General features: G+C 35.0%; 1 protein-coding gene across 1 annotated transcript in view; it reads right to left on the bottom strand.

Moving 5' to 3' along the window:
* The window catches only part of CEP126 (centrosomal protein 126), a 76,902-nt gene that overhangs the window by 45,358 nt on the left and 16,428 nt on the right, over nt 1–15,116 (bottom strand). Inside the window, 1 exon segment of the mRNA XM_020996100.2 lies at nt 2,052–2,194. Within this exon segment, the coding sequence (XP_020851759.2) occupies nt 2,052–2,194 (143 nt within the window).

Below are 15,116 nucleotides of genomic sequence, written 5' to 3'. Positions count from 1 at the left end.
ACAACTATGTGCAAACAAGCTATATACAGAATAAACTGAATATAATCGACTGAAAGAAGGGACTAGAATTAAGATGGATTTGGAAAGTTTCCTGGAGAAAGTAGGATTTCAGCCAGAGGTTGAAGGAAGCCAAGAAAAAGAGGAGAGAGAGTATTTTAGGTATGGAGAACAGATAGTGAAAATGCCCAGAGTTGGGAGTCGGAGTGACTTGTTTGAGGAAAAACAAGGAGGCTAGTATCATTTTATCACAGAAAATGGATTGGGGTGAGGTATAAAAAGACTGGGGGAGGGGAAAGTTATAAAAGGATATGAAAGCTTGAGGATTTTATATTTCATCCTGGAGGTGAAAGGGAGCCAACAGAGTTTACTGAGTAGGAGGGTGACAAGGTCTGACCTTCACTTTTAAGAAAATCACTTTGGTAGCTGAGTGGAGCATGGACTGCAGTGGTTAGAGATTTGAGGCATGAGACCAACCAGAAGCCTATTACAGTAGTCCAGACATGAAGTGACTGATGAGGGCCTGCACCAGAGTTGTGGTTTTGTCATAGGAGAGAAGGGAAAGTATAAAACAGAAGTAACAAAAGCAGAAATGACAGGACTTGACAATAGATTGGATATGGAGGATATAAGATAGTGTAGAGTGCATCCTTTGCACCCTATGCATTTTCTGTGAGGATGAAGTGAAGGCTGTCCTATGCAGAATTTGCAATTGTTACCCTGATTGCTTGTTTGGGAACTGGGTAACTCTTTTATCTATATTTGGAGACACCTAGACATAAGCTATATTTGAATTTTATTTTGCAGATTTTTTTTGGAATAGCTCTAGTTGGGCGAACAACAAATCAAAGTAAGATACTAACTCTTAAGGATCAAATTCCAATGTCACTGTGAGCCAAGGGAGAGGAAGAGGGAGAGGCTACACTACAGTTTACATATATAAAGTACTGTGCAAACCTTAACATGTTACATGTTAGCTATTATCTAATTCAACATGCTCATTTAACAGACGAAGAAACTAAGGCCTGGAGAAATTATGTGACTTGTACAAGGTCAGAAAACTAGTTAAGTCAGAGATGGAACTGGTCCTTGGTTTCCTAATTTCCAGTTTAGTATACCACATTGTTTCTCATCAAATGAGGTAATATTTATCTAGCACAATGCCTGGCACATAATAAATGCTTATTTCTTCCCTCTCTCCCCTCATTTATATGAATCTTCCTCTCTAGTTTGTCTAGCTTCTTTATTTTCTAGACATACTAAACTCATTCCTGCCTCTGAACCTCTTTGCTCATACTCTAGCCTAGACTGTGCTCTCATATACTGGTTCTGTATAGCTAAACCCTGCCTATTGTTACAAAGTTCCTTCTCATGTTTTCTCTACTTTTTTCTGAAAGCCTTATCATATCCATGTTGGTGACTGTCTTGCCATTTAAAGTTTAAAGTTGAAAATTAAAAACAAAAACAAAAACAAAAACACAAAAAGTTCCTATCCCAGTATCCAAAACAAAAACACCTAGGAAATAATTTTGAATCAGATACAAACTATATAATTCCTAAAGCTATTGAATTATTGGTGCAGGTAGGTAGTACAGTACAGAGTGTTGGGTCTGGAGTCAGAAAGAGCTGATTTCAAATGCGACCTCAGACATTTAGTAACTTGTAACCTTGGGCAAGGTATTTAACAACTCTCTCTCTGTCTCAGTTTCCTCATCTATAAAATAGAGATAATAACCACCTACTTCTCAGAGCTGTTGTGATGATCAAATGAGAATAACTGTAAAGTGCTTAGCACAGTGCTTGTTTGCTATTGTTACTATCAGAAAATCAAAACGTCCTCTAAACTCAACTTCCAATGGCCCAATACTAGACACACACACACACACACACACACACACACACACACACACACACACACACACATACACACTTTTAAGGATATATGAATCTCTTTTATTTGGTCTTCTGCTTTACTAGTACATTATTAGTTTTATGTCAAAAAAATCTGGTGATAGCTTTTAATTATTTTGCTAATGAATTAGAAATTTATAAACCTGTTCTCCTGCGCTGAGGAGGGATATGAGCACGTTGGAATTTTTCAGTGACTTCTTCAAGCTTCTGTTTTCTTTGCTGAAGAATTTGTTCCCTGATCTGGTGTTCTTTTTCTTCTTCTTTCTTGCGTTTCTCTTCAAAAGCTCTACATTAAAATATGCAAATATATGAAAGTATTATTATTAGGCAACAATATTTTAAAATTCACAAGCAAAATATATTCAGAAAATTATTTAAGTCAATTTCACACCTCATAATTTTCTCAGAAATAACAAAATTATCAAAAGCTTATTAAGTTACATTGACTTTGTGTAATTCTAAATTTGACCAAGTGAGTCACATAGTGTTTAGTAGGTGGTTAGGGGAAATTCATTTAAGCCTTTTAGAACACTAGAATTCTATTTAGATCACTAATCTCCTAATATGAGTAGATTTAGGAATAGCTCTGGTATGGCTGCTCTCTGCCTTATTCTCAGAAGTCTTTTCAATACCAAAAGCAAGATCATATGAACCTCCAGAACTTCTGTGTATTTGGTCTAGCCTATGGCAGGTAGCTGGCTCACCAAATTTCTATAGTAACATTTACAGAGAGGAGGGGCAAACCACAGATAGCTATACCATTTAAAAATTACTGCAATAATATTAGTAATCATCAATGAAAACATATTTAAATATCCAACTAATACACAAAGACTAAAAAAAATTAAGCTATAAATACCTTTTTAATAGTTTGGTTTTAAATATATTAATTAATGTTAACAACATAATGAAATATATTATTTACTTCTACATCCCCTTTTTAACTTTTTCTTGCTGTTATAATCCTGTACATGGTTGTAATCAGTGTGTGTATTAGTCTTTTGGTTCTGCTTTATTCACTTGGCATCACTTAATCAAGTTATCCCATTATTTCCCTGTATTAGTCACATAATTGTCACTTTTTATGGTACAATAATATTCTATTTGTATATCACATTTAATTTAGACATTTCTCAATCACTAGATACATAAGTTGTTCCAAGTTTGATTTATTATTAAATATATAATTGCATTGGATATTTTCCCCTCATGGATCGCTGCTTTGTCATGTCGGAGGGACTTGCATAGCTCAATGAAACTATGAGCTATGCTATGCAGCGTACCAAGATGGTCAGGCCATACATAGTACAGAGTTCTGACAAAAGGTGATCCATTAGAGAAGGAAATGGCAAACCGCTCCAGTATCTTTGCCAAGAAAATCCAATGGATAATATTTAAAAGATGACACTGGAATGAGCTCTCTCAGGTCAGGTGTCCAACATGCTACGGAAGAAGAGCAGAAGACAATACAAGTAGCTCTAGCACTAATGAACCGGCTAGGCCAAAGCTGCTAGGAAGCTCAGCTGTGGCTGTGTCTGGTGATGAAAGGAAAATCAGATGCTGTAAAAATTAATATGGCATAGAGCCTGGCATGAAAGATCTATGGAACCAAGGTAAGCTAGATGTGGTCAAACAAGAGATGCAAAGATTAAACATCAACATCTTGGGCATCAGTGAACCTAAATGGATAGGAATGGGTGAATTCAATTTAGGTGATCATTACATATACTACTATGGGTAAGAATCCCTTAGAAGAAATAAAGTAGCCTTCATAGTTAATAAAAGGGTGAGAAAAGCAGTACTAGGGTATAATCTCAAAAATGACAGAATAATATGCTCTAACCATTGATGCTGAAGAGGCCAAAATTGATCAGTTCTATGAATACCGACATCATGTTTTAGAAATTAGACCAAAAAATGTCATATTAATCACAGGGGACTAGAATGCTAAAGTAGGAAATTAAAAGATAACTAGAATAACAGGCAAGTTTGGACTTGGAGTACAAAATGAAGCAGAGCAGAGACTAATAGCATCTTGTTAAAATAACTTGCTGGTCATAACAAATGCTCCTTTTTCAACAACCCAAAAGGCAACTCTACTCATGGACATCTGCAGGTCAATATTGAAACAGACTGATGGTATACTTTGTAGCCAAAGGTGGAGAAGCTCTATACAGTCATTTAAAACAAGACCTGGAACTGACTATGGTTCAGATCATGAGCTTCTTATTGCAAAATACAGACTTCAAATATTGAAGAAGATAGGGAAAACCATCAGATCATATAGTTATAACCTAAACAATATCCCTTATGAATATGCAGTGGAATTGATGAACAGATTTAAGGGATTAGACCTGGTTGACAGAATGAGGTTTGCAATACCATACAATAGGCAGCAACAAAAGAAAAAGGAAAGCAAGAAAGCAAAATAGTTGTCTGATAAGATTTTACAAATAGCTGAGGAAAGAAGGAAAGTGAAGGTAAAAGAGAAAGGGAAAGATAGTACCAACTGAATGCAGAATTCCAGAGAAAAGCAAGGAGAGATAAGGTTTTCTTAAAGAAACAATGCAAAGAAATAGAAGAAAACAACGGAATGAGAAAGACAATATCTCTTCAAGAAAATGTGAGATAACAAGAGAATGTTTCATGCAAAAATGGGCATGATAAAGAACAAAAATTGTAGGGACTTAACAGAAGCAGAAGAGATGAAGAAAATGTGGCAAAAATATACAGAAGAACTATACAAGAAAGATCTTAACGTAACTGATAACATGATTATCATAATTACTGATCTAGAACCAAACAACCTGACAATAAAGTCAAGTAGCCCTTCGCTAACAATAATGGTAGTGGAGGTAATGGAATCCCAACTGAGCTATTTAAAATCCTAAAAGATGATGCTGATGCTGTTAAAAGTGCTACACTTAATATGCCAACAAATATGGGAAACTCAACAGTGCCCACTGGCCTGGAAAAGATAAGTTTACATCCCAATTCTAAAGAAGGGCAATGCCAAAGAATGTTTAAATTCTCAAACAACTGCACTCATTTCACAAGCCAGAAAGGTTAAGCTTAAAATTCTGCAAGCCAGTATTCAGCAATATATGAACTAAGAATTACCAAGAGAGCAGACTAGTTTTCAGAGAGGCAGATGAACTTGAGAACAAATTGCTAACATTCACTGGATTGTGAAGAAAGAGAGTTCCCAAAAAAATCTACTTCTGCTTCATTAACTACACTAAAACCTCTGACTGTGTGGATCACAACAAAATGTGGCAAGTCCTTAAAGATATGGGGGTATCAGATCATCTTACTTATCTCCTGAGGAATTTTTATGTGCCAAGAAGCAACAGAACCAAACATGGAACAACTGATTGGTTTAAGACTGGAAAAGGAATATGACAAGGCTGTATATTATCACTTTCTTTACTTATTTACATACAGAGTACATCATGTAAAACGCAAGGCTGGACAAATCAAAAGCCAGAACTAAGGTTGCCAGGAGAAATCAACCATCTTAGATATGTAAACAATACCATTCTATGGCAGAAAGTGAAGAAGAATTAAGAAGACTCTTGATAAGGATGAAAGAGGAGAGTGTAAAAATGGCTTGAAGCTTAACATCAAAAAAAAAAAAGATCTTGGGAACTGGTCCCATCACTTCCTGGCAAATAGAGGGAAAAGAAATAGAAGCAGTATCAGATTTTATATTCTTGGGCTCAAAGATCATTGCAAATGGCGACTGCAGCCATGAAATTAAAAGATGCTTGCTCTTTGAAAGTAAAGCTTTGGTAAATTTGGACAGCATACTAAAAAGCAGACATTCCCTTGCCAACAAAAGTCCATATAGTCAAAGTTATGGCTTTTGCAGTACAGTATATGGCTGTTAGAATTAGACTATGAGGAAAACTGAGTGCTGCAGAATCAACACTTTCAAATTGTAGAGCAGACTTTTAAAAGTCCTTTGGACAGCAAGGAGATTAAATCAGTCAATACTTAAAGAAATTAATCCAGACTATTTATTGGAAGGTCAAATACTGAAGCTAAATCTTAACTACTTTGACCAAATAATGAGAAAACAGGAAAAGATCCTGATGTTAGGTAAGATTGAAGGCAAAAGGAGGGGAAAGTAGAGGGTGAGATGGATAGTGTCACAGAAGCAATGAACAGGCAGTCTTTGGGATAGTGGAGGACAGTAGAGACTGGCGTGCTATGGTCCACAGGTTATGAAGAGTAGGAAATGACTGAATGACTGAACAACAACAATGAATATTTTAATATGTTTCTGTAATTACTAGCAATCTGGAGCATTTTTATCACATGGCTATTACTAGCTTACATTTTGTCCTCTGAAAACTATTTATATTCTTTGACCATTTATAAATTGGGAAATGGTTCTCAATCTCATAGATTTGAATAAGTTCCTTCCTTATTAAAGAAACTTGCTGAAAATATTTTTTCCTAGTTACCTGGTTCCCTTCTATTTATGGCTATAATGGTTTTGTCTGTGCAGAAACTTTTAAATTTACATAACTGAAATAGTCCCTTTTTATCTGCTGTGATCTCTCTATCCTCTAAATACAGATCTAAATGGAAAAATTTTAATTGTTCATGGGTAGGCCAAGCAGATATAATAAAAACAACAATTGATCTGTGGTTATTTTAAATGGAATTTCTCTATCTCTTTGCTAAGTTTCTTGTTAATCAAGACATGCTGATAATTTAGATGGGTTTATTTTATAACCTGAAACTTTGCTGAAGTTACTGTTTTAATTTTTTTCTTTGGCTCCCTACAGTTTCCTAAGTAAAGCATCTTATCTACAGGATGTGATAGTTTTGTTTCTTCTTTGCTTATTTCTTCAATTTTTTTTTTGTCTTCAGGTTATATAACTGATATTTTGACTACTATATAAATAATAATGGTGATAAGAGATATCCTTATTTTATCCTTATCTTATTGGAAAGGTCTCTAGTTTATATCCATTACACTTAATGCTAGCTCTTGGTTTTAGGGAAAGTACAATTTACTCCTGTTTGCTAGTTTGTTTTCCAAACAAGAATGCATATTTTTTTTATAGCTTCTTGTGCAATTATTGATATAATCATATGATTTTTATTGTTCTCATTATTAACATAGCCTATTATGCTGATATTTTACTAATAATATTGAGTCAACGCAGTATTCCTGGTATAAATCCAACCTGTTAATTGTATACAATTTTCATGATCTGTTGCTTTAGTCTCCTTGGAAATATTTTATTTAAAATTTTTGCATCGATATTCATTAGGGATATCAATCTACAGTTTTTCTTCTCTATTTGAACTCTCCCTGGCTTGAGTATCAAGACCATATTTGTATCATAGAAGAAATTTAGTATAACCCATTCTTTTCCAGCTTTTTTCCCCCAAAACAGCTTTAGTAATTCTAGAATAAACTGTTCTTTAAATGTTTGCTAGAATTCACTTGCAAATCCTTCTGGAACTCATTTATGGCTGTTACATTCTCTATTTCTTGTTCTATTAATTTGGGTATTTTGTATTTTTGCAAACATCCATCATTTTGTTTATTTAAAAATTTCATTTAAAAATTATTTATTTTTTCAATCTGCAAAAATCCACCTTATCCTCCTATCACCACCTCCTCCTTCCCTCCCTTGTTAAGAATAAAAACGAAACTGCCATTATGAATATGCATAGTCAGGCATTTCTGTTCCTATTTTTTCCTCTAGCAATCTCATTTCATTTATAAAATTGTTTTTTTTAACATTTAGCTCCCCTTCCCTCCCAAAAAAACTTCTTCCTTCATTTCTTGTAGGAATTCTAGTTGAATTTGTGCCTAGATAGTGTTTTTCTTTGAGGCTTTGTCTGTAGCTGCTTTGGAGCCATTCTCTTCTTCTGGGTTTGTGTCTTGGGAGACCCTTTCACCATAATAGCTCTTTATGGTAGATTTTTTTTTGTTTGATTCTTTATAAATTCTTCTAGTCTTACTTCCCATTTTCTTACTTTGCATTAGTGACAGAATCTGCACACTTCTGGTGAGAATACCTGGACTGTGCTCGTACTGTTTTGTATTCTCTTGAGTCCTGCTTCTGCTTTCTCCAGATATTGAGTAGGGTATTGCTCAAGGATCTCAGGAGCAGCGCAAGCTAGGACAGCTTCCAACATGCCCAAGGTGGTCTGACCTTGGGAGAAATTTGATTGGTGTCTTCCTGATGTGATCTCTACACAGCTTATGACCTGAGCAACACAAATGAGCTTGCATCCCAGCTGGAGCTTGAATAAAATTGCTGCAGGATGCACTGTTGGCTAATTGGAATGCTCTGTGAGTTCACAAGAACAGAACTGCAGACTACTCTTTGGTGTGAAGTCCTATTCCTGGTTATTCAGCTGCAGGCTTAAGACTAGGCTAGGAGCTGAATCTGACACCCCAATGATTCCCAAGGTCAGAGTCACATGACTGTTGTTCATTTTTGTTCCTATTCCTTACCTAGCCTCTGGCCTCACAGTGCTTCTTGTCATGTTCTACCAATACTAAGTTCTAGTCCCCTTTTCAGTATGTACTGGATTTACAATTCAGTTTGGCATATGAGCAACAGAATTGTCCACTGGCACCTGTTCCAGCTCCCTGCAGAGTCAGGCCCTTCTTTACAGTATCAATGACTTCTTCTTGCCATAGTGTATCCCAACCTCTGTACTGGAAGGCTATATATGCAGGGCCCTCCTGGTTAGACCTCATCCTTCTGGTCTGCAGACTTCTATGTCTCTTTATATTGAACTAAATTGAAAAAAAATGCCTCATGTTTTTTTCCCTTGGATTTCCTGATCAGGAATTGGACTAGTACATTTTCCAGGTCTTGTTGGAATATTGTGAGGAAGAGATAGGCTGTACTGTTTCCTCCTATTCTGCCATCTTGTCTAGTCTTTCCTAGTCTGTTTTTGTTTTTCCCTTCTTCCCCCAGGAAACATATTACATATTTGATGAAAAATTTCCTATATTTGTTGGCTATATTTAATGCATTAAATTATAGTAGTTCCCTACTACCTCCAGGATCAAATATAAAATCCTTTGTTTTGTTTTTAAAACCCTTCATAATTTGGCCCCTTCCTACCTTTCCAGTCTTTTTATACCTTACTTCCATCTGTGCACTATCTGATCCAGTGACACTGGTCTTCTCATTGTTCCTTGTATAAGATAATCCATTTCCCAACTCTGAGCATTTTCATTGGCTATCCCATACATCTAGAATGTGCTCTCTCTCCTCATCTCAGACTGCTACCTTCTCTGTTTTCCTTTAATTCTCAGATAAAGTCCCATCTTCTGCAAGAAGTCTTTCCTGGTTTTCTTTCATTATAGTGCCTTCTCTCAGAGACTATCTCCAATTCATCCTATGAATAATCTTATTTGTACATAATTTTTTATATGTAATCTCCATCACAATGTGAGTTCCTTGAGATCAGGGACTGGGTTTTTTTCTTTCTTTATATTCTCAGCACTTAAAACAACGCCTGCAATATAGTCAGTACTTAATAAATGCTAGACAACTGATTAATGTATTAGAGAAAAGAAACTGCTTAAAACAAGGTCTTAGAATTCCTAACAGTGTCAACAGATAGATGCATGAACTAAACAGCAGGAAACTGACTCCTCCAGTAGTCTTTTCTTGGAAATGCTTCTATTGTTAAGGCCAGATTTGATCTTTTTTGAAATGTAGTGCCAACTGAAACAAAACATTCTGGTCACCCACAATGTAGTTCACTAGTGGATGGATAAAACTATCACTTATCCTAAGTTTAGAATTGTCCTTTATCCATTAATGGATCATGTTTATATAGTGCTTTATAGATTACCTCAGAACAAACCTGTGAGAATAGTATTTAGAAAACTAACTCACTAAGTAACTATAAGCCATTTGTGGTGGATCAATCTGCATTAATTTAATGAATTAATCACCAAACACTTGATCAAGTGTCTACTATGTACTAGCACTGTGCTAGATACTGCGGATACAGAGATAAAGAATTAAACAGTCCTTGCTCTCAAGGACTACATTAGATCCGCAGATTACAGTGTATGTGACCTAGCATGTTACTGAAGATTACACATTCATTAGCCTACTCATATACACTTGTGTTAGTCCAGATGTATATCATTCACATAATATGTACTTTAAAATGTTTTATAAATTGAACTGAGGCTTAAAGAAGCTAAGTCTGTTCTTTCCAGCACACTGTCACTGCATGTGAAAACAGATTTATTTTTATACTCAAGAATTTATTTTTAAATATGAAAGTTTATTTATCAATGAAATTCTAAGGCTTCTTCTCTGAAAGCACGATTAGGGCTTTATAAACTGACTTTGGAACTTTAGAGGTGTGGCTTAATTTAGTTGCTAGTCTTTGATTATCACTTGAAATTAGTCTACTTTTTTGCTGACATTCAACAGTTATCATCAATTTTTCCAAGGCTCTATTCTGAATGGGATAGCAATAGCAATCCAATGAAGGAAATTATTCTCTGGTCTATAATGCTGTGGCCAGAACACTATCACCCCATGCAGTATTTTTACCAGCTTGTTGAAATTAATAATGTGGTAGAATGAAATGAATAAACTAAGAGTAAGATCTCATTTATTGGCAGACATTTACCACCACTGGAAAAAAAAATAAGACTAATAATATTCACATTTAAAAACTATTATTTAAATAGTATTCTTACAAAAAAGCCCACTTGTGAGTAGATTATTTGATTTTCAAATACCCTATGCAACACAAAAACAAGAAATGTAAATAAACTACCAAGAAAATGGAATTTAAATAAGAGAGGTGAAAATAGAGGAATAGGTCTGAAGATGAGTAATGATTCACTAAGTCATTTCAACCATTGTCTATCATATTGAAATATGCTGCCAATTTTATTGGTATTTGCTTTAGTATTACTGAAAAGTTCCACATGGGACTAATAATGATTTTAGTTATTATTGCACATGTATTGCCCCTATTGTTTGGCAATTATTGCTATTGGTTAAAAATGTTTAATATGAAATCTGTCTTGTGGTGCTGTTGCATTTGAAATTTAACAAGAGTCTGAGCAAGAAAACACATTTATTATCAGGGGCATGCTGCCTGTCAACAAATGGGCTACTGGCTTTCCTCTATCAATGCCAAAAGACCTCAAGCAGATGGACAGCACTCCTACTATAGGTTTTGCGGAGTACAGAACTAAAAACAGAATAGGGTAGATGATGTCATGGGATTAGGGACAACATGATTGGTTGAAAGTTTGGTAATGGGGGCTAGCAACAACTGCTTCCTTCCTTCCTGAGAGTCTAGGTGCAAGATAACAAATCAGACATCCTTGAAGGATAGCTTGATGGTATAAGGATATCAGTCCTGACTTCCTTTGTGTTCACACACATCCCCCAAGGTCTGTTAAATTCCTTGAGGAAAGAATAGATTAATGATTACCAGGAAAGCCCGATTTCTAAACTTAACCCATTATTGACCAAATGGATTCTGAACCAAGTTCAAAGGCAGAAAACCACTACTTAAGCAGTTTCAGGACAAAGGCAATTAACTGTAACTAGGATCAATAAATAAATGACAAAGGATCAATTCAATCATCTCACTGCCTAGCAAATTGGCTCAGAAGTGTGCCACTTTAATTGCTAACCATATAATTTGTCTACATCAGTGGAGTCCCAGAAACCAATAGCTATTTTGTGCCCATGACTTTAAAACGAAAACATACTGATAATTATTTATAAAATATAGTGAAAAGTACTTTTATTTCAATTCAAAGAACATCTAATTAAATGCCTACAATGTACTATGAATTACTGTGCTTAAAAATGGACCAAAGCAGTGGCATTAAAAGAATATTTAAATGTAACTAACAATATGGAAGCCTAGACACTTTTTCCAGTCCTCATGAATTTTCAAAACTCCCCCAAACAGGAATTATACCATAAAGCAATTGCAGTTGTCTTCACGGGCCAAAATGCCAAGAACCTAACAAGCTGACAAACTGATTAATTAACAGCAGAGGCTGATCCCTAATGTGCTGACTCATCAATTCCTTCCCCACCAATCTCTATGCTCTGGCTAGGCAGCAACAACCCAACTTGGGTTTTGGGAACCACTCAGCAACTTCCTTGCTGTTGTTGTGGTCTCTGCTGTCACACCTTGCTCCTACTCTCACACCACCATTCTGATGCAAGAAGCAGCAGATATAACACTGCCTACCTCTTTGTGGAAGAGGGAGAAGTACAGGAAAACAGAATAAAGTTCAACTTGAGGTTGCAGAAGATTTCAGCAGCCCTCAGTGGGGCTACGGTGCGTGTGTGTGTTCTGTGTGTGTGTGTGTGTGTGTGTGTGTGTGTGTGTGTTGATGGTAGTGGTGGTAGGGAGGCCTGAAGGAAAGAAGAATGCCACTCACCGAGGGTCAGTTTTGTTCCCCTTCACCCTAAGTCACCTGGATAAGGGATTAAGTAAATTCCCCAGCGTGGGAGGAGGTTGAGACAGGTTAGACAGCCAGTTGTTGGGGGATATATTGTTAAATTTAAAGAAGTCAGCAAGTGAACAATCAGGAAATGTAATAAAAAAAGACTGAAATTACCAAAGATGTCAGGAAGAAGAAAATTTAGTAAAACCAAGAGCACAAGCACATAAATCAACAGGGAAGATATTAAAACAGAAGGGAAAATGGCCACCAAGACATCTAAATGTGGCCAAATATTTCTTAACAAAGGGTCACTTTTATCTACTCTTTGCCAATCTTACATCTTTAATTTATCTCTCTCTTTTTTTTTTTTTTTTGGTGAGGCAATGGGGTTAAGTAACTTGCCCAGGGTCACACAGCTAGTAAGTGGCAAGTGTCTGAGGCCAGATTTGAACTTAGGTCCTCCTGACTCCAAGGCTGTAAGCTCTATCCACTGTGCTACCTAGCTGCCCCTAATTTATCTTTCTATTGCTACTTCTATCATTTCTAGAATTATATAAAACAATAGCGGGAATAGTGGGAATTAGTTCTCAAATTCTTTATTTAGTGGGAAAGCTTCTAATATATCCTTATTAAATATAATGCTTGTTTTGGTTTTTGATTAATACTTTTTATGGTATTGAAAAAGGCCTCTTTTTTAAATTTTTTTTTTGAAAAAGGCCTCTTGATGCCTATGCTTTATAGGATTTTTAGCAAGAATGAGTGTTATATTACGATTATATTACAAAGCAGTCATCAAAATAATTTGGAATTAGTTAAAAAATTGACAAGGAGATGAATGGAACAGACTGGACTGAAACAATGGAACTCACTAATTCAGTGTTTGATAAGAAAATCAATTCTATAGGAAAGAACTCACTTTTTGATTAAAATTTCTGGGAAAACTGGAAAGAAGTCTAACAAAAATTAGGCTTAGAGCAACATTATATGCCACATTTCACAATAAATTCAAAATGGATACATGACATTAATATTATATATATTATGCCATAGAAAAATCAGAAGAGAAGTAAATCATATACCTTCCAAAGTTATATGTAAAATATGCATTCTTAACCAACACAGGACAGAGACAATTTCAAAAGAAAAAAGCTAATTCTGACTACATGCAATTGAAAACATTCTATATAAAGAGTATTTATGTGTCTGAAAAAATAATGGAAGCAGTTGAATATTAAAAATATTTGAATCCAATTTTTCAGATAAGGGTTTGGTATCTAAGACACATCCAACTCTAGCTACATCTGTATGTACATATGTATATGTGTGTATATATGTGCATATGCATGCATGTATGCTTAGACAGATAAATAAAAAACCATTTCTAATAGAGAATATGAAAGAATATTCCAATTCACTAATAACAAGAGAAATGAAAATCATAACAACCCTGAGGTTTTAGTTCACACCCTGAAAATTAAACAAAGATGACAAAAGATAGGAATAGTTGATGAGAGAAGGGTTGTGGAAAGATAGGCAAATTATCTTACACCATAGGCACCATATGGTAGAAATGTGATTCAGTATGACCATTTTGAAAAGCAATTTTGAATTATTAAGATAAAGTGACTAAAATGTCCCTACCCTTTGACTCAGAGATTGTACAACTTGGCACATATCCAAAAGTGATCATTTATAAGAAGATAGCCCCCACATGCAACAAAATATCTATAGTAGTACTTTTTGTTATAGCAGAGAAATGGAATCAATGGAATATTACTGCGGCATAAGCAGCAGAGTAGGACAAATACAGAGAACCATGGAAGAGCTTATGTGAATTGATTCAGTGTGCAGTAAGAACTAAGAAAATAATATTCAATGACTATAAATTTAAATAGAACAACTAGCATAAAATAATCACAAGTGAATATTATAAAATTATGAAGAAAAGTACAGCCCAAAGAATAGATAAAACATTCCTTCCTTTCCCTCCCCACACAGTTTTTCAGAGGTGTGATGGGGGTATGGTTCATGAGTGTGGAACAATGCATATATTGTCAGAGTTTTTGGATGTATTAATCAGTTTTGCTGAATTTTTTCTTTTCTTTTTTTTTTTAAAAATATTCTTTGTTATATTAGATGGCTCTCTGTGAGGGAGGTAAGGAGGGGAAGAAATAAGACAAATTTAGGTGATGTAAAGACAAAAGATACTAACAAAATTAATTTTAAAAGATTATTTGAGAACACATCTTAAATAAGGTAGAACTGATTGGTATGATCACCACAGGATGCGATTTTAATTCTAGATGGGATCTAGATGTTTTAGGTATTTTAAATTATAAGTGACCATACTGAATAGAGAAACTGAAATTTAAATAAATTTGAAAAGTCTTACCCAGGAATAAAAGTAACTCATTTTAGAATGAAGGTGGTGATTTCCTCAAATAAGTGCTCACTATCCCTCAATCTTCCCCTAAATAAAAAGGCAAGAATTTGAACATTACAACCTGTCAATGATCTTTATAAAACTTGATAAAACTTTGGCTAACAGTTTGAGTCTTCACTGGCTAGAAAAGAGACATGTGTACACTAACTAATCTCTTGCTCATTAAACCTCAAAATACAATAGACTAAATAATGAATTAGATAAGCCAACTTCTTAGCTTTCATTTGACTATAAATATAAACAAATGAAGAGCCAAAAACAACAAAGAAAGGCTATTTTTATAACAACAACAATGATGACAACCAAAATCCCTCAACTGATTTA

The sequence above is a fragment of the Phascolarctos cinereus genome, unplaced genomic scaffold, assembly GCF_003287225.1.
Source record: "Phascolarctos cinereus isolate Bilbo 61053 unplaced genomic scaffold, phaCin_HiC Scaffold_726;HRSCAF=1367, whole genome shotgun sequence".
Classification (NCBI taxonomy): domain Eukaryota; kingdom Metazoa; phylum Chordata; class Mammalia; order Diprotodontia; family Phascolarctidae; genus Phascolarctos; species Phascolarctos cinereus.
This window is presented reverse-complemented; position numbering and strand designations above follow the sequence as displayed.